At 38.2% G+C, this 19,452-nt stretch overlaps 1 protein-coding gene across 1 annotated transcript; it reads left to right on the top strand.

Annotated features, from left to right (window-relative positions):
• Nucleotides 1–986: 986 nt before the first annotated feature.
• On the top strand, nt 987–19,437 carry LOC127637036 (SH2 domain-containing protein 4A-like). The gene is made up of 10 exons (XM_052117885.1): nt 987–1,180; nt 4,317–4,452; nt 4,929–5,199; nt 6,105–6,264; nt 8,954–9,086; nt 9,225–9,369; nt 10,130–10,328; nt 16,331–16,461; nt 17,292–17,509; nt 18,547–19,437. Exons 3-10 carry the CDS (start codon nt 5,028–5,030, stop codon nt 18,637–18,639), a joined length of 1,251 nt encoding a protein of 416 aa, XP_051973845.1. The 5' UTR covers nt 987–1,180; nt 4,317–4,452; nt 4,929–5,027; the 3' UTR covers nt 18,640–19,437.
• The last annotated feature ends 15 nt before the right edge of the window (nt 19,438–19,452 follow it).

Below are 19,452 nucleotides of genomic sequence, written 5' to 3'. Positions count from 1 at the left end.
TGATGGAAACTGTTTGTATAGTAAACACTTAACCGATGTTACAACACCTGTCTGCAACCAGGAGATGGCAGAGGAGGATCAAGTAGCAGCGAGTTAGCTTCTCTGTTCACGTCAATAAATCGGCAGAATAAAAATGATGGACTGCACTCATAAAATTAAGTCAACACTTCTCTAATCATTCTCAATATTTTTACAGCAAGCTTGTGTTTTAAAAAATTTTGCACAAATGTCATTATTTTTTACACAATTTTTACCAAAAAAATAATCATCGAAATCAAATTCAAAACCAAACTTTTAAATACGCATTATGAAAAATATTGTAATATTATATGAAATAAACCAGTAGAAAAACAAAAACTAAAGTGTATGTTTGGACATTTTTATTTAGTGACTAAAGTGGTGACTTATCTAGGACCAAATACATACACCTAAATGCCATTCATTCTATCACAAATAGCGCAAAGAACGCTTTAAAATGTGCTTTTTACTATGAGATTTAACTTTACCTGTCTGGAATCGATTCCGAGAACCAGCAATCGACTCCAAAATCTCTTGAATCAGCCACATTTAATAATTGAATTCGTATTCTACAGTACTGCAATACATCTGAAGACATCTCTCCTCATGAAACTAGGTGACATATGTGTACTTGAACGTGTTCAATAGTTTGTATTCTTCCTGTTTATTAAAACATGTTGATGCGATAAATAGATTATACGACACCTCGTCATAATTTCACTACTATAGACAAATTTATTAGCATTTTCTGTGACGAATGGTTGGCGTCGATACATTTGCGGAATGGAATTTAAAGACAGGTGAGTGTATGCTATAGTCTACAATAAACAAATTAGTCACGATATTTCATAAACGAACAAGCAAGAGGAATAAGTTAAATAACGCCGCCTGAATAGTTTTTGACGCGTGAGAGGAGGAACTGACTTTGAGCTGTTGGGTGTGTGTCACATTACCACACACACACACACACACACACACAGAGTTTACTCGACATTCACCTTCCTACAGCTCTCTAGGTTCATCCACACGTCTGATTTTCGAGAAGAACTTTGAATCAGTGAAAGTTTAACCGGATCTTATTTTGTACTGCTCTGATTCTTGACAACAAACACTCCACTAAAGCACTGTATGTGTGTATGAAGAGATATTTCTTCCAGCGCTGGTAAGTCTTTGTGTGTGTGTGTGTGTGTGTGTGCTTTTGATGTGGTGTTCATTGATTGATTGATAGCTCCTTGTTCTGCTTCCGGTTCCTTGGGACATCGACACAATTCTAATCTTTTTGGCTCTATACACCACCACAATGGATTTGAAATGAAACGAACAAGATGTGCTTTAACTGCAGAATTTCAGCTTTAATTTGAGGGTATTTACATCCAAATCAGGTGAACGGTGTAGGAATTACAACAGTTTGTATATGTGCCTCCCACTTTTTAAGGGACCAAAAGTAATGGGACAGATTAACAATCATAAATCAAACTTTCACTTTAATACTTGGTTGCAAATCCTTTGCAGTCAATTACAGCCTGAAGTCTGGAACACATAGACATCACCAGACGCTGGGTTTCATCCCTGGAGATGCTCTGCCAGGCCTCTACTGCAACTGTCTTCAGTTCCTGCTTGTTCTTGGGGCATTTTCCCTTCAGTTTTGTCTTCAGCAAGTGAAATGCATGCTCATTCGGATTCAGGTCAGGTGATTGACTTGGCCATTGCATAACATTCCACTTCTTTCCCTTAAAAAAACTCTTTGGTTGCTTTCGCAGTATGCTTCGGGTCATTGTCCATCTGTACTGTGAAGCGCCGTCCAATGAGTTCTGAAGCATTTGGCTGAATATGAGCAGATAATATTGCCAGAAACACTTCAGAATTCATCCTGCTGCTTTTGTCAGCAGTCACATCATCAATAAATACAAGAGAACCAGTTCCATTGGCAGCCATACATGCCCACGCCATGACACTACCACCACCATGCTTCACTCATGAGGTGGTATGCTTTGGATCATGAGCAGTTCCTTTCCTTCTCCATACTCTTCTCTTCCCATCACTCTGGTACAAGTTGATCTTTGTCTCATCTGTCCATAGGATGTTGTTCCAGAACTGTGAAGGCTTTTTTAGATGTTGTTTGGCAAACTCTAATCTGGCCTTCCTGTTTTTGAGGCTCACCAATGGTTTACATCTTGTGGTGAACCCTCTGTATTCACTCTGGTGAAGTCTTCTCTTGATTGTTGACTTTGACACACATACACCTACCTTCTGGAGAGTGTTCTTGATCTGGCCAACTGTTGTGAAGGGTGTTTTCTTCACCAGGGAAAGAATTCTTCGGTCATCCACCACAGTTGTTTTCCGTGGTCTTCCGGGTCTTTTGGTGTTGCTGAGCTCACCGGTGCGTTCTTTCTTTTTAAGAATGTTCTAAACAGTTGATTTGGCCACACCTAATGTTTTTGCTATCTCTCTGATGGGTTTGTTTGGATTTTTCAGCCTAATGATGGCTTGCTTCACTGATAGTGACAGCTCTTTGGATCTCATATTGAGAGTTGACAGCAACAGATTCCAAATGCAAATAGCACACTTGAAATTAACTCTGAACCTTTTATCTGCTCCTTGTAAATGGGATCATGAGGGAATAACACACACCTGGCCATGGAACAGCTGAGCAGCCAATTGTCCCATTACTTTTGGTCCCTTAAAAAGTGGGAGGCACATATACAAACTGTTGTAATTCCTACACCGTTCACCTGATTTGGATGTAAATACCCTCAAATTAAAGCTGAAAGTCTGCAGTTAAAGCACATCTTGTTCGTTTCCTTTCAAATCCATTGTGGTGGTGTATAGAGCCAAAAAGATTAGAATTGTGTCACTGTCCCAATATTTATGGACCTGACTGTATGTAGCAGCCAAATGGGCCAGCTCACTGAACATATGTTTGACTGTCTGAGGAAACTGAGTGTGGATTGTCTCTCTCCACGTGGAATGGGTTGAGGCACCCCATAAAAAGAAGGAATGTTATTTTTCTTCTTAAGCATAATAAATATGATATAGTGTTCCTTCAAGAAACACATTTTCTCTGCAGGAAGCTGAACATTTTGTGAAGATTTGGGGTGGACATGTTTTCTTTACTGCTGGCTAAAGTAAGAGCAGGGGACTCCTTACACTTATAATATGATATTTGAACAGCCTCTACAATTCAAATATCTCAAACAGAGTAAAGATAAATTAGGAGATTCATTATTGTTTTAGCTTTTTAAGATTTTGGAAATTTATGGGTTCGGGAATAAGTTATTTCGATGGATTAAGTTTAGACACCCGGTAGCAGCAGTACAATTTTTTTTTTTTATTTCAGATTATTTTACTCTGGATAGGGGCAATTGGCAGGGTTGCCCTCTTTCCCCATTATTGTTCTGTCTTGCTCTGGAACCATTAAAATCCACGCTAAAATAGGGGGATGATTTTCCAGGGGTGATGGTGGGAGGTGTGGCGCATAAGCTTTTGCTTTACGCAGATCTTATTTTATTATTCGTCTCTGACCCTACTAGATCTATGCCTGTCAGGTTTGGAGGCCTCCTTGCTTGCACACACTTTTTCAGTTCTGCCCACAAATGTTCTATCAGATTGAGGTCAGGGCTTTGTGATGGCCACTCCAATACCTCAAATTTGTTGACCATGAACCATTTTGCCACAACTTTGGAGGTATGCTTGGGGTTATTTTCCATTTGGAAAACTCATTTGCAATGAGCTTTAACTTCCTGGCTGATGTCTTGAGATTTTCCTTCCACATGATGCCATCTATTTTGTGAAGTGCACCAGTCCTTCCTGCAGCAAAGCACCCCACAACATGATGCTGCCACCACCCCCATGCTTCATGTTTGGGATGGTGTCCTTCAGCATGCAGGCCTCACCCTTTTTCCCCCAAACATAACAATGGTCATTATGGCCAAACAGTTCAATTTTTGTTTTATAAGACTAGAGGGCATTTCTCCAAAAAGTAATATCTTTGACAACATGTGCACTTTCAAATTGTAGTCTGGCTTTTTTTTAGCAGTACTGGATCATTGGCTTCTTTCTTGCTGAGCAGCCTTTCAGGTTATGTCGATATAGGACTTGTTTTACTGTGGATATAGATACTTGTCTACCTGTTTCCTCCAGCATCTTCACAAGGTCCTTTGCTGTTGTTCTGGGATTGATTTGCACTTATCGCCCCAAACTAAGTTCATCTGTAGGAGACAGAATGCATCTCCTTCCAGAGCGGTATGATGGCTGCGTGATCCCATGGTGTTTATACTTGCATACTTTTGTTTGTACAGATGAACGTGGTCCCTTCAGACATTTGGAAATTGCTTCCAGGGATGAACCAGACTTGTGGAGGTCCAAAAAAAATCTTTTCTGAGTTCTTGGCTGATTCTTTTGATTTTCCCATGATGCCAAGCAAAGAGGTTGAAGGTAGGCCTTAAAATACATCCACAGGTACACCTCCAAGTCAGTAGACCTCATATTAGAAACTGTTTGGCTAATTGTCTAAAGGCTTGACATCATTCTCTGGAAATGTCCAAGCTGCTTAAAGGTACATTTAACAGTGTATGTAATATTCTGACCCACTGGAATTGTGATATAGTCAATTAAAAGTGAAATAATCTGTCTATAAAAAAATCAATTGTTGGAAAAATTACTTGTGTCGTGCACAAAGTAGATGTCCTAAATTACTTGCCAAAACTATAGTTTGCTAATATGCAATCTGTAGAGTGATTAAAAAATGAGTTTTAATGATTCAACCTAAGTGTATGAAAACTTCTGACTTGGACTGTAAGTACATTAATATGGAGATCATTCAGTACTATGGTATCATAGTCTGTTATAATTTTACCATAGTACAACAACAGTAGTGTCTATTTGCGTTAAATGTGTTTATTTTCCCCCAGTCTGCATGGACACAGTAATGGACTAAAGCTCTCACAGACGTACATTCCCCCCAGTTTCTTTGAGCTCTGTAAAGTGAGTTGTGTTATTGAAGTGTGAAGATGCTGCAGCAGATCTTGACTGACATGTACATTGAACCGGAGCTGCTGGCCGAGCTGAATGAAGAGCAGAAACAGGTTTTGTTTTTCAAGATGAGAGAAGAACAGATCAGGAGATGGAGAGAGAGAGAGAGAGAGATGCAGCTGGAGAAAGGGGAGACTGCACACATAAAAGGTATTTCCACCTTCAGTGTTATTAAGATATATTATGAATAAAATGTGATCAACTTTTTTTATTTAAACTTTTAACCTTAAAGGATTAGTTCACCCAAAAATTTCAATTCAGTCATTGTTTACTCACCCCTGTGTTATTATAACCCCATATGACTTAAGGAGAATTGGGTGAACTAATCCTTTATGATTTTTTGTGAATACAGGTCCAGGTCGTTTGTTTCTCGTGTGATTTCTTGCAACACTACAACTGGTATATCACCCACCCGTAGCACAGAGCACTGTCATTTTAAAAAGAACATTATTAACTGTTCTTTTATTTCGTTCTATCTGGTTACCAGTTGGAAAGGAGGTAGTGGAACGCCGGAACCAGAATAAAAAAATATAGTGTCTGCTCCGAACAAAACTGAAATGAAAAACATTTAGTTTTTAGTCCATGGATAGCATAGCTCAGATCATTTGCTCTTGGGATAATTACATTTTGATCTCTTACTTATGATTGCAGACTTTGGTGCCTTGGCAAATCTGAGCACAAACTGAGACATTGTTGAGATCTATTTTGAAACTTTTGAGGAGATACGTGATATTAATGTTTTTTTCCCTCAGGAAAATCAAGGGATTTTGAGAAACTAGGGAATTTGGCAAAAGTCTCAGTTTGCTTTCCATTTGATCTGTATAGGAGAAACAATTGAGACATTAAAGAGATCTCATTTGTGATTTCTTTCTATATGGCAAATGTCTCCTTTAAGTCTCATGAGAGTCAATGTAACAAAGCTTCCACATAAAGCATTACATAAATTTCAGGCATTGTTATGTCCTCAAAGTAACTTGAGACATTTTTTTTAGACCTAGACTTTATATTCAGCACTGTGAAGTCATTGTTGTGAATATTGTGTGTGTTGAATGCAGTTTCACGGAAGTGTGTATCATGGATGAAGGGTCTGGATGATGACGTGTGGGTTTGGGTGATGGGAGAACATCCGAATGATAAACCGTATGATCAGATCTGTGATGAGATCATGACTGAGAGAGCAGCGCTGCAGGCCCAGAGAGAAGCCGAGCAGCTTAGGTACTACACACACAACCAAACACATCAGAACCTGTCGAGAACGTCATATTTCACCTCAAAATCTGAAGATAGAAATTAAGAAAATGAAGCCTGTTTTTGCACTGTGACATTTTTTATGACACTTTAACACATTTACCAACCCTTCCTCCCCACCTCTTACTCTACTGGTCTACATCATTTGCATTTATTTTTTCTGCTCCAGCTTCTGTATTATTCTAGTTTACGCTTCGGAACTTGGCAGAGAGGAACTGCAGAAATTGTTGCTTCTATGACAAATAGTTGTTCCTCATTTGTAAGCCGCTTTGTATTACAAGCATCCGCTAGATGACTAAATGTAAATCAAATGTGTATATATATATACACACCGATCAGCCACAACATTAAAAGCACCTGTTGAACATTGTGTAGGTCCCCCTCGTGCCACCAAAACAGAGCCAACCCACAATTCAGAACAGCATTCAGAGATGATATTCTTCAGCACATTTGTACAGAGTGGTTATCTGAGTTACTGTAGACTTTATCAGTTCAAACATGTCTGACCATTCTCTGTTGACCTCTCTCATCAACAAGAACTGCCGCTCACTGGATGATTGTTGTTTTAAGCATCATTCTGAGTAAATTCTAGAGACTGTTGTGTGAGAAAATCCCAGAAATACTCAAACCAGCCCGTCTGTAATATTTGTAAAAAATTAAGCAAGTAAAAGGCCTGGAGCTGATTCCAAATTTGGAATTTGCATTTGGTAGGTGTTCAATGCAAATCTGTTGTAGTGGTGTACAGAGTCAAAATTATGAAAATGTCTCACTGTCCCAATACTTATGGAGGGCACTGTATATATGATCTAAATAATGTTGTATTTGTTGTATTGCATGTCATTTATGCTGATGTGTTAATGACAATCACAATTGAGAGTACAAGCAAACTCATGAGTAAAATGTCCAAGCACATTAAAATAATGATCATTTTGGGGGGTTAATTGTCATTAAAATAATGTCACAATGCAAAAAACCTTAATGGTCAACAGACTTCATATTATATGAACGAAATATAATTTCTTAATTATTTTCATTCGATTTTGGGGTAAAATGTGATCTTGACATGTTTGTCATAAGATTCAACCAGTTATACTGTGAGACATTGTGTTATCGTTGTTCTTTGACTCTGAAAACCTATTGCTTGAATAAAGTACAAAGGAATCCACACAGTCCAGAACGGTTAAATATTTCACCAGCTCAATGGCATGCTGAACACACAGTGTGCTCGTACTGATTCTGCAATGTCACTTCCTCCTTGTGTAAGGCTGGACGGCTCAACCCTCAGACAGAAGTTGCAATGATCATTGTCTATCTGTACCTGCTTTTAAAGACATTTTGGATGTTAAGAGATAATAAAAACAAAGCACATGGTGTAGCGGTGCATATCCAAATATCACCTATATGGACGCAATTACCATGATGCAATATGTGTTGTAGATAACTGCACTGAGCAAAAGGGCAAACAACACCATGTGTGAAGTAAAACTCAAGAAGCTTTCTAATAAATGAGGTTAATATGATCTGTTACAGTCACATCCCTTTACATTACCCAATACAGTATGAAATATGGGCTTAAAGCAATACAAATCTATATACATATGGGTGTTCCTTAACTTTGACCCATGGGTTGATTTTTATTAAAGCAAACAGATTCCTCTTTTTCCTTTTTGTTATATAATGGTCAGATTCAAATAGACCTTTTACCAGGCCTTCATCATTTCTTTTTGCTACTTTTTAAAAACCTTTTATGTATAAATTTTATTTATTTGGCTGTGTCCCAGATCCAGAATATCAATATTAAACTATGAAAATATGAAAAAAAAAAAAAAAAAAAAACATGGTTTAAACTGTGATGATCTAAAGATGATCATAATCAGCTAAATTAACATAAACCATTGCAATATTTTCTTTATATATTTTTATAGCACGTCATTTCTAATCAAGCTGTAATTTTGCCAAATTACATAAAAAGTGTTATATATATATATATTTGTGTGTATTTAGAATAAAAAAGTTAATTATGAAATTAGCCTTAGTCATTTTATTTCAAAAACGCTGTCAAAAATATGTCATTTCCAGCACAGAATTCTGTAGAATTTGAGATGACTTGAATGACATTTATCTCCTGTTGATGTTGCTTGAGAGAATAAACAGAGCTGGAACTCAAACAGAAGAGCGGTTTTCAGTTGTTTAACACTTCTACACTACATTCACTACATTATTCCCATACTTTTGTTAGTGTTATTACATAGTTTTATTGACTTTACTATTATTCTAATAAGTGGAAAATAATAATCATAAAGAATGAAAAGTGTGTTCAAACCTTTGACTGGTAGTGTAAAAGAAGGTAACATTACCATATAATGGAAAATACATGATGACCGCATGTGAAAAAAAATCCCATTCTCAACATATTTGAAGTATATGTAAAGGACAGGAAGTTCATTGAATGTGTCAAGAGTATTTGTGTTATGTTATTCAGCTGTAATGGTGAAGGAATTAACATGGCATATTATAATGAACATTCTCACTGCATTCATTGTCTACTACCGTAGCAATGATTTCCTGTTCAAGCCTGCAAATGATTTTTGACTTCAGATAACTAATAACTTGTGCAAACGTCCTGCATATTGTAATGGCTGGTGCATTTGTGCAGGGCAAAGAAAGAGGCCGAGCTGGAGAAGCGGTTTTCTGGTGTCCATCTTGAACAGAGGGAACAGGAAATGAAGCTGGAGAAGATCAGACAGGCTGCTGCTGAGGAACAGAGAAGAGCTGAGGAGGAACTCATGGTACGAGAAACAGAAATACAAACTCTGAGAACTTGGTCAAAGAGTTTTTAGTGCAGCCCCTCACGTCTCAATGTTTTGTTTTAACCAAATGAAGAAGCAAATCTTTTGCCACTGACCCACAGGCTTGTTCTTTCTCAGAAACGGGAGACGCAGGAGAGGAGTAAAGCAGAGGAGGAGCTGAGAGGGCTGGAGCAGGAGAGAAAGCAGCAGATATACATGCGTCTGAAGGAAGTGCAGACCAGTAAACAGACTCAAGAGGAGGAGAAGCAGTGGCAGGAGACATGTAAAAAATACTCAGTCACTCCATACAATCTGATTTGCTTTTTGACTGTAGCAACATTACGTGGTGAAAGCTTTCAGCTTTAAATCTTTAAAACCTTCTCCCTAGCCAAAACCATAAACCTAAACCTCACCATAAAAAGCAAATGTGACATTTCCTGTGTGATCATGTTAGAAATATAATTGATAAAATCTTTAAAGTCATGGAAATTTCTATAGTGAATATATTTTTCTAGTTATGTTCTGCTCTAATATATTTCATCAGCTAGACACTGCTCTTGTGTACATTAAAACTGTAATAATGTCTGATTTGTGAACAAAGCACTCTTTTGAGTTGGATCTTTTCAAAGAATTGATTCAATCGGTTCAAAATTTGTCTGAATAATTCATAAATGAATCAACTTTGAATTCTTTTTAAAAAATACCTATCCACTTGACTTGAAAGGTCATTGGTCATGAAGTGTGTGAACCCTGCAATGTTGCCACACAGTCACCGTTTTTAAACTCTGGAAATCAACCTAACAATAGATTACTCATTACATGTAGGTTGGGATAAAAGAATGAAAAATAAATAACCACCTTAAACAACACCTATTAATGATGGTAATTTAATTATGGGTGCTGGATGAGCAGTGAGAGACACGATGATTGTCTGAAAAGGGCGGGTTTGTTCTCTTGTTCTTTGTGTTATTCTTATAGTGATTTGTTTAATGTTCAGTGATGCATTAATAACAGGAATAACATGTGTGTTTCTGTGGTTTCAGTGCAGAAGTCAAAAGCCGCAGACATGCGCAGACGCTCCCTGGTCAAACAGACCATCGATGACCATCGCAGACGCTCAGTCAAAGCTCTAGAGAGAGGTCGTGTGGCGGCCATGACAAAGACCTTCTGTGGAGAAAATCCAACCCCTCCCCCCAAACCCAAACCCAGAAACATGGCAATCAGCAACACTGCCATCACTCAGTGAGTCACGCCACAAGCTTTGCAGCAATGTCTGTAGTTGTTCATTAGTATGACACATTTAGTGGTGTTTCCTAAGGCAAGTATCACTATCATACAGCAGTGGTTCACAACCTGTGTTCCGGAACCTCATGCACTTCATGGTGCTCAAAGATCCATAAAATGTGCCATACCAGTAAGACAGCATGTCCGTTTTATTGACAACATGATTTAGGCAAAAGCTCAACTTAAAAATAATAAAAACTGTCCAAAGACCTTAACACCCTCTAGCAAAACTTCATGATACGTCACTCTATCAACCAGAGCCACTTTGCATAACGACGTGAGGATAAAGCACGCCACACATGTTTTGCTTCTAACGGTGGTGCGCAGGCTATCGCATGGCAAAGAGCTTGTGAGTTTCTTTTTCTTGAATCATAAATATTCAGGAAATTTCTGCAACTTCATAACAATACTCTGCAAAACTTTTAAAAGTCTGCCGCACAGACTTTCTTATTAGTAAGTAGGAGGGGCTTCAAGGATAAAAGGTTGGGAACCACTGCCTTAGAGCACAGGGAGTACATTTACTTTCTGAAATTAATTTTGTTTCTCCTTACAAAAAAAGTGCATTCTCTCGCAACAGTTTGTGTTCCCTTACATTAAGTTTTGCATTCCTTCCCATTGTGTTGCGTTCCCTCGCATTACGTTTTGCGTTCCCTCTCAATAAGTTATGCATACCCTCGAGATTGCATTAAGATTGCGTTCTCTCGCATTGTGTTGCGTTCCTTCGCATTGTGTTGCGTTCCCTCTCAATAAGTTATGCATACTCTCGAGATTGCATTAAGATTTGCGTTCCCTCACATTGTGTTGCAATCCTTTGCATTGTGTTGCGTTCCTTTGCATTGTGTTGCGTTCCTTTGCATTGTGTTGCGTTCCTTCGCATTGTGTTGTGTTCCCTCTCAATAAGTTATGCATACCCTCGAGATTGCATTAAGATTGCGTTCCATCGCATTAAGTTTTGCGTTCCCTCGCATTGTGTTGTATTCCCTTGCATTGTGTTGCGTTCCTTCGCATTAAGTTTTGCTATCCCTAGCAATATGATTTTGCGTTCCCTTATATTAAGTTTTGTGTTCACTCCCAATAAGTTATGCATACCCTCGAGATTGCATTAAGATTGCATTCCATCGCAATAAGTTATGCGTTCTCTCGTAATAGTTTGCATTCTCTCGCAAAACGTTTTGCGTTCCCTCGCATTGTGTTGCCCTCCCACATATTGTGTTGCATTCCTTTGCATTGTGTTGCGTTCCTTTGCATTGTGTTGCGTTCCCTCGCATTAAGTGTTGCATTCCCTCGCATTATGTTTTGCGTTCCCTCTCAATAAGTTATGCATACCCTCAAGATTGCATTAAGATTTGCATTCCCTCGCATTAAGTTTTACGTTCCCTCACATTGTGTTGCAGTCCTTTGCATTGTGTTGCATTCCTTTGCATTGTGTTGCGTTCCTTTTTCATTGTGTTGCGTTCCTTCGCATTGTGTTGTTCCCTCTCAATAAGTTATGCATACCCTCGAGATTGCATTAAGATTGCGTTCCATCGCATTAAGTTTTGCGTTCCCTAGCAATATGATTTTGTGTTCCCTTATATTAAGTTTTGCGTTCCCTCCCAATAAGTTATGCATACCCTCGAGATGGCATTAAGATTGCATTCCATCACAATAAGTTATGCATTCTCTCGTAATAGTTTGCATTCTCTCGCAAAACGTTTTGCGTTCCCTCGCATTGTGTTGCGTTCCTTTGCGTAGTTTTGCATTCCCTCGTAATATGATTTTACGCTCCCTTATATTACGTTTTGGATTACCTCGCAATATGTTTTGTGTTTCTTCACAATAGTTTGCCTTCCCTTGTATTAAGTTTTGCTTTCCCTAGCCATACGATTTTGCGTTCCGTTATATTAAGTTTTGAGTTCCCTCGCAATAAGTTTTCGTACCCTCGCAATAGATTGCATTCCGTCGTATTAAGTTTTGCATTCCCTAGCTATATGATTTTGTGTTTCCTTATGTTAAGTTTTGCGTTCCCTCTCAATAAGTTATGCATACCCTCGAGATTGCATTAAGATTGCGTTCCATCGCATTAAGTTTTTTGTTCCCTCGCATTACATTTTGCGTTCCCTCTCAATAAGTTATGCATACCCTCGAGATTGCATTCCCTCGCATTGTGTTGCATTCCCTCGCATTATGTTTTGCGTTCCCTCTCAATAAGTTATGCATACCCTCGAGATTGCATTAAGATTTGCATTCCATTGCATTACGTTTTTTGTTCCCTCGCATTACGTTTTGCGTTCCCTCTCAATAAGTTATGCATACCCTCGAGATTGCATTCACTCGCATTGTGTTGCGTTCCTTCGCATTGTGTTGCATTCCCTCGCATTATGTTTTGCGTTCCCTCTCAATAAGTTATGCATACCCTCGAGATTGCATTAAGATTTGCATTCCATTGCATTACGTTTTTTGTTCCCTCGCATTAAGTTTTGCGTTCCCTCACATTGTGTTGCGTTCCTTTGCATTGTGTTGCGTTCCTTTGCATTGTGTTGCGTTCCCTCGCATTAAGTGTTGCGTTCCCTCTCAATAAGTTATGCGTTCCATCGAGATTGCGTTAAGATTACATTCTCTCGCAAAACGTTTTGTGTTTCCTCGCAATAGTTTGCATTCCATCGCAATAAGTTTTGCATTCCCTCGCAATATGATTTTGCGCTCCCTTATATTAAGTTTTGCGTTCCCTTGCAATAAGTTTTGCGTACCCTCGCAATAGATTGCCTTCCCTTGTATTAAGTTTTGCATTCCCTAGCAATATGATTTTGTGTTTCCTTATACTATGTTTTGCGTTCCCTCTCAATAAGTTATGCATACCCTCGAGATTGCATTAAGATTGCATTCCATCGCATTAAGTTTTTTGTTCCCTCGCATTACATTTTGCGTTCCCTCTCAATAAGTTATGCATACCCTCGAGATTGCATTCCCTCGCATTGTGTTGCATTCCCTCGCATTATGTTTTGCGTTCCCTCTCAATAAGTTATGCATACCCTCGAGATTGCATTAAGATTTGCATTCCATTGCATTACGTTTTTTGTTCCCTCGCATTACGTTTTGCGTTCCCTCTCAATAAGTTATGCATACCCTCGAGATTGCATTCACTCGCATTGTGTTGCGTTCCTTCGCATTGTGTTGCATTCCCTCGCATTATGTTTTGCGTTCCCTCTCAATAAGTTATGCATACCCTCGAGATTGCATTAAGATTTGCATTCCATTGCATTACGTTTTTTGTTCCCTCGCATTAAGTTTTGCGTTCCCTCGCATTGTGTTGCATTCCTTTGCATTGTGTTGCGTTCCTTTGCATTGTGTTGCGTTCCTTTGCATTGTGTTGCGTTCCCTCGCATTAAGTGTTGCGTTCCCTCTCAATAAGTTATGCGTTCCCTCGAGATTGCGTTAAGATTACATTCTCTCGCAAAACGTTTTGCGTTTCCTCGCAATAGTTTGCATTCCATCGCAATAAGTTTTGCATTCCCTCGCAATATGATTTTGCGCTCCCTTATATTAAGTTTTGCGTTCCCTTGCAATAAGTTTTGCGTACCCTCGCAATAGATTGCCTTCCCTTGTATTAAGTTTTGCATTCCCTAGCAATATGATTTTGTGTTTCCTTATACTATGTTTTGCGTTCCCTCTCAATAAGTTATGCATACCCTCGAGATTGCATTAAGATTGTGTTCCATTGCATTACGTTTTTTGTTCCCTCGCATTCTGTTGCATTCCTTTGCATTGTGTTGCGTTCCTTTGCATTGTGTTGCGTTCCTTTGCATTGTGTTGCATTCCATCGCATTAAGTTTTGCGTTCCATCGCATTCTGTTGCGTTCCATCGCATTAAGTTTTGCGTTCCCTCGCATTCTGTTGCGTTCCTTTGCATTGTGTTGCGTTCCATCACATTAAGTTTTGCGTTCCCTCGCATTCTGTTGCGTTCCTTTGCATTGTGTTGCATTCCATCGCATTAAGTTTTGCGTTCCCTCGCATTCTGTTGCATTCCATCGCATTAAGTTTTGCGTTCCCTCGCATTCTGTTGCATTCCTTTGCATTGTGTTGCGTTCCATCACATTACATTTTGTGTTCCCTTGCATTAAGTTTTGTGTTCCCTCCCAATAAGTTATGCATACCCTCGAGATTGCATTAAGATTGCGTTCCATCGCATTAAGTTTTGAGTTCCCTCGCATTAAGTTTTGCATTCCCTCGCATTAAGTTTTGCGTTCCCTCGCATTAAGTTTTGCGTTCCCTCTCAATAAGTTATGCACACCCTCGAGATTGCATTAAGATTGCGTTTCCTCGCATTGTGTTGTGTTCCTTTGCATTGTGTTGTGTTCCTTTGCATTGTGTTGCGTTCCTTTGCATTGTGTTGTATTCCATCGCATTAAGTTTTGTGTTCCCTCGCATTAAGTTTTGCGTTCCATCGCATTCTGTTGCGTTCCTTTGCATTGTGTTTCATTCCATCGCATTACATTTTGTGTTCCCTCGCATTAAGTTTTGCGTTCCCTCTCAATAAGTTATGCATACCCTCGAGATTGCATTAAGATTGCGTTCCATCGCAATAAGTTATGCGTTCCCTAGCAATAGTTTGCATTCTCTCGCAAAATGTTTTGCGTTTCCTTGCAATAGTTTGCATTCCATCGCATTAAGTTTTGCGTTCCCTCTCAATAAGTTATGCATACCCTCGAGATTGCATTAAGACTGCATTAAGTTTTGTGTTCCCTCGCATTAAGTTTTGTATTCCCTCGCATTAAGTTTTGCGTTCCCTCGCATTGTGTTGCGTTCCTTTGCATTGTGTTGCATTCCTTTGCATTGTGTTGCATTCCTTTGCATTGTGTTGCGTTCCATCGCATTAAGTTTTGTGTTCCCTCGCATTTAGTTTTGTGTTCCCTCTGAATAAGTTATGCATACCCTCGAGATTGCATTAAGATTGCGTTCCATCGCAATAAGTTATGTGTTCCCTAGCAATAGTTTGCATTCTCTCGCAAAATGTTTTGCATTTCCTCGCAATTGTTTGCATTCCATCGCATTAAGTTTTGCGTTCCCTAGCAATACGTTTTGCGTTCCCTAGCAATACATTTGTGTTCCCTCGCAATAACTTTTGTGTTCCCTCGCAATACGTTTTGCGTTCCCTAGCAATACATTTGTGTTCCCTCGCAATAACTTTTGCGTTCCCTTGCAATAACTTTTGGGTACCCTCACATTAATTTTGCATTCCCTAGCAATATGATTTTGCATTCCCTTATATTAAGTTTTGCGTTCCCTTGCAATATGTTTTGCATTTCCTTGCAATAGTTTGCGTTCCGTCACATTAAGTTTTGCATATCCTCTCAAAAAGTTTTGCGTTCCCTTGCAATAAGTTTTGTTTTCCCTAAAAATAGGTTCTGAGATCTCTTGCAATAATTTGTGTTACCTCACAATAAGTTTTGCGTTGCCTCGCAATAGATTGGAGATGAACTCTTTGAACTTGGAACAGTAAACAAACACACAGCATTACATTAGCAAATACCCACAGTTGCTGGTAGTTTAAAAGATCATAATGCTTGTTCAGATCAGGGAACACTTGTACCTTTTAATTATATTAAACCAGAATGGATGCAACTGATAAAATTAAAATCAAGACCAAATTCAATAATCTGAGCACTCGTGCCAATAATTTCACTCTGACAAAACTGGATTAAAGAAATGTTACCTGACCTGTTTTAAGAGTGCTATTAATAGTCACTGATTCATTCAGCTGTAAGTCAAGTCTTTTCATGTCAGTTATCTCAGGAATGTCGTGCAGCAGACTGCTAATGTAGTCACATGTATTCACAAGGATTTCCCATTAACATGTCACCTGTTCCATTCAAAAGCAGTGACGGCTTTAGAACGGAACAGTCTAGAGTCGTGGTGGCTGATGATTTGTTATTTTAAAGACACATGCAAGTAATCAAATATCTTTTTTTTCTGACTGACAGGAAGCAAGAATTGCGCCGCTCATTGTCAACGTCTAGTCGAGAACATATCATTCGCTGGTTCAAGGCGGAACAGCTGCCTATCAGAGCGGGTTTCCAGCGTGACCAGAGCCGAATTGCCCCCTGGTTCCACGGTGAGGAAAAACATGACTAATTTAGTCCAACTTAAACTTCTAAGGGTGTTATACAGACCAAAAACTGATCCAAGTGATAAAGGACCCAGTTCTCTGTGCATTTATGATATTCCTGGCCTTGACTTATTTGGAAATTTGTAAATGTGATAAGATAATCTGGAGCGCTTTATGGTTCCAGTTCATGTAATACATAAAACAATACTCGCAGCACCTTCCGAGATTAGCTTATCAATAGTTCACTTTAAAAGGTTTGAGTTTGTTTAAAAGCGTTCACATCTGCAGTTCTCAAATCTCAGGATCCTTTTAAATGATTTTGGCAAATGATTGTGAATACAATCATTTGCCAAAGGTTATGATGCAAGTCAACTTTCCACAGTAGAAGGAAATGTAGTAATAATGACTCGGCAGTGTTTGTGTTGCTCTGTGTCCTCTGCTGTTAAACAGCTCAACACAGCCTGGTTTCCTGCAGGTACACTATAAAAAGGATGTGGATGCCACATTTTAATTAACAGATTTGGCTGTTTCCAACAAACCTTTATCCTTCAACATACAAAGACATTCTAGAGAGAACTGTGTGCTTCTGACTTCAAAAAATGCAGCAGAACTGAAGGGGTTAAATGATTCGGTATTTACTGCAAAAAAAAAAAAAAAAGAGAGAAAAAAGGGAGGCACACTCACTGTTTATATATTGTTAGAAAAATAATATGTTCTCATAAAGATGGACAGTGCCACTAAATATCAGTTCCACGGGACAAATATTCCCTTTAATATAAAAGTTCATTTCTGACATGGCTGCATCTATAAAATCGGATGTTTCCTGCTAATATCAGGTATAATATCTCGTGAGGAGGCAGAGGAACTGCTGAACGAGGGGAAGGCTGGTCACTTCCTGGTGCGTGTGAGCGAGAGAATCTTTGGATATGTGCTTTCTTACCGATCTAAAGAGGGAATCAAGCACTTGCTCATAGATGCTTCAGAGAACTGCTACATGCTGTTAGGAGACCACATCAAATTCAGTACACTCACAGAACTGGTGGAATATCATCAGGTAATGCACTATTCCTCTGTGCGCGCGTGTGTGTGCGTGTGTGTGCGTGTGTGTGTGTGTGTGTGTGAGACCAGGGGTTCAATTAGACCAAAATTATCTATAATAAATGCACCTGACATACAGTCACTCACAAACAGGTCTGCTTGGTTTTAACCCTTTAAGCTCAGATGGGCCCACGAGAAAGGAAAAAAAAAAAGTCAAAATATTAATAACTACAGTCTTAAAATATATAGGTGTTGTTTGAATGTTTAGAAGCTCTAATTTTCAATGCATGTAGATATTATGACCAAAACTGAACAAGTTCTTTGAAATGTACAGATAAATCAGAAGTGTTCTGTTCGGATCATTTATAAGAATTATTATGCACATGTTTTTGTAATCAGTAAAAACATGAAACTGATCAGATATTCATGCGTCATATGTTGTTGGAAAACTCTCAAAGAGTAAAATACCACCAGCATATTTGTTTTACTCACAGATAAAAATATAGCAAGTAACAGCTAATTATATGTCTTTGACAATTATGTTGCTGTTGATTATATGCCACAAGTTCGCTTATAACTTCATGATAAAATATCCCATATCATTGTTGTTGTATTAGTTCTTATTGTACAATTATTATTTTATATAATAAGACAATGATAAATCATTTTATTAATGCTTTTGATTGGTCATATCAACGAAATGTTTTTCTCAGTTAATGCCAAATCAGAAAAAGAAATAAGTTTTTTTTTCATGAGTTTCTTAGGCTGAGAGTCTCAGAATGTATCACAATCTATATCATTAAAAACAATTCTTTACAATGATACCGAACACTTTTCTTTTTTTGGTCGAGTTATAAGCCTTTAATTTTGGGTATGCCACTGAAACAGGAAATGTTTAAAAACACCTTCAGAGCTTAAAATGTTCAATTATATACACAGTCGTGTTTTGAAGGCAGGACCATTCACTCTCAAAGATTATTCATTTTATTCTGTTGATTTTTTTTTTGTTGTTGCTTTGTTGCAAATATACAACTGTAAGATTGTGTTTGACAGGTGGAGCCACTGAGCCCGTCTGGAGGAGAGTATCTACTGCACGCGTGTGGACAGAGAACAGGTGCTGCTGACTACACGGATCTCTTCAGCTGAACAAACAAGTTCACACAGTGAACAAGTGTACTGCTCTTTAATAATAAGCAGGAGACACTGGACAAAATTATAAACTCTGAATGCATATAATGAATAATCATTATTGTATTGTCACATTTCCAGAGGCACCCCAATTAATTGTATTTCATTTCATTTGAATCCAATAATAGATTTTTCCATGTTAAAATAGCATGGTTTTTTTTGTAATATGATTTTGCCTTGCTCAATAGATTATCATTTTTCTTTTAATAGAATTGACATTATCTGGATTACTATGTATACACACTGGACATAATTCACTCTGTTGTTTAATGGAGTGCATTTACATGCACAATCTTACAGCAATTTGATTAATAAGCCAAAAACACACAAGGTCATATAAATGCCTTAATCGGTTTATGACCTTACCCTGACAAGGTAAATAGTGTTTAAGCATAAACTGATTTAGCCCATTACCTCTAGGAGTCTCATGTAAACAGTTTTCTTGCATGTTGCATTCTTTGAATACTATTTTTGGTAGTTATTAGCAGACGCTAATAATGATGATATGCATGCAAATGCACTTCTTTTTTACTATTTAACCTATATCATACATTTGAAAACACATATTTGGACTATGCTGTTTTGTTCGTCTGACACTATAATAAAAAGTTAGACTGCAATATGAAGAAAAAACAGTCAAGAAACACAATCATGTGAGTAAAAACTATTTTGAAGGAAATTGGTAAAAATCTTCATTAACACTGGTAATAATATATTTTTCAAATAAACCCATGAAACATGTTTAACCATTTTAAATTGAGTTTGAAGTAT

Source organism: Xyrauchen texanus, chromosome 44, assembly GCF_025860055.1.
Source record: "Xyrauchen texanus isolate HMW12.3.18 chromosome 44, RBS_HiC_50CHRs, whole genome shotgun sequence".
NCBI classification, from domain to species: Eukaryota; Metazoa; Chordata; class Actinopteri; order Cypriniformes; family Catostomidae; genus Xyrauchen; species Xyrauchen texanus.
Note: the sequence above shows the minus strand (reverse complement) of the source record. Positions and strands in the feature narration are given on the sequence as shown.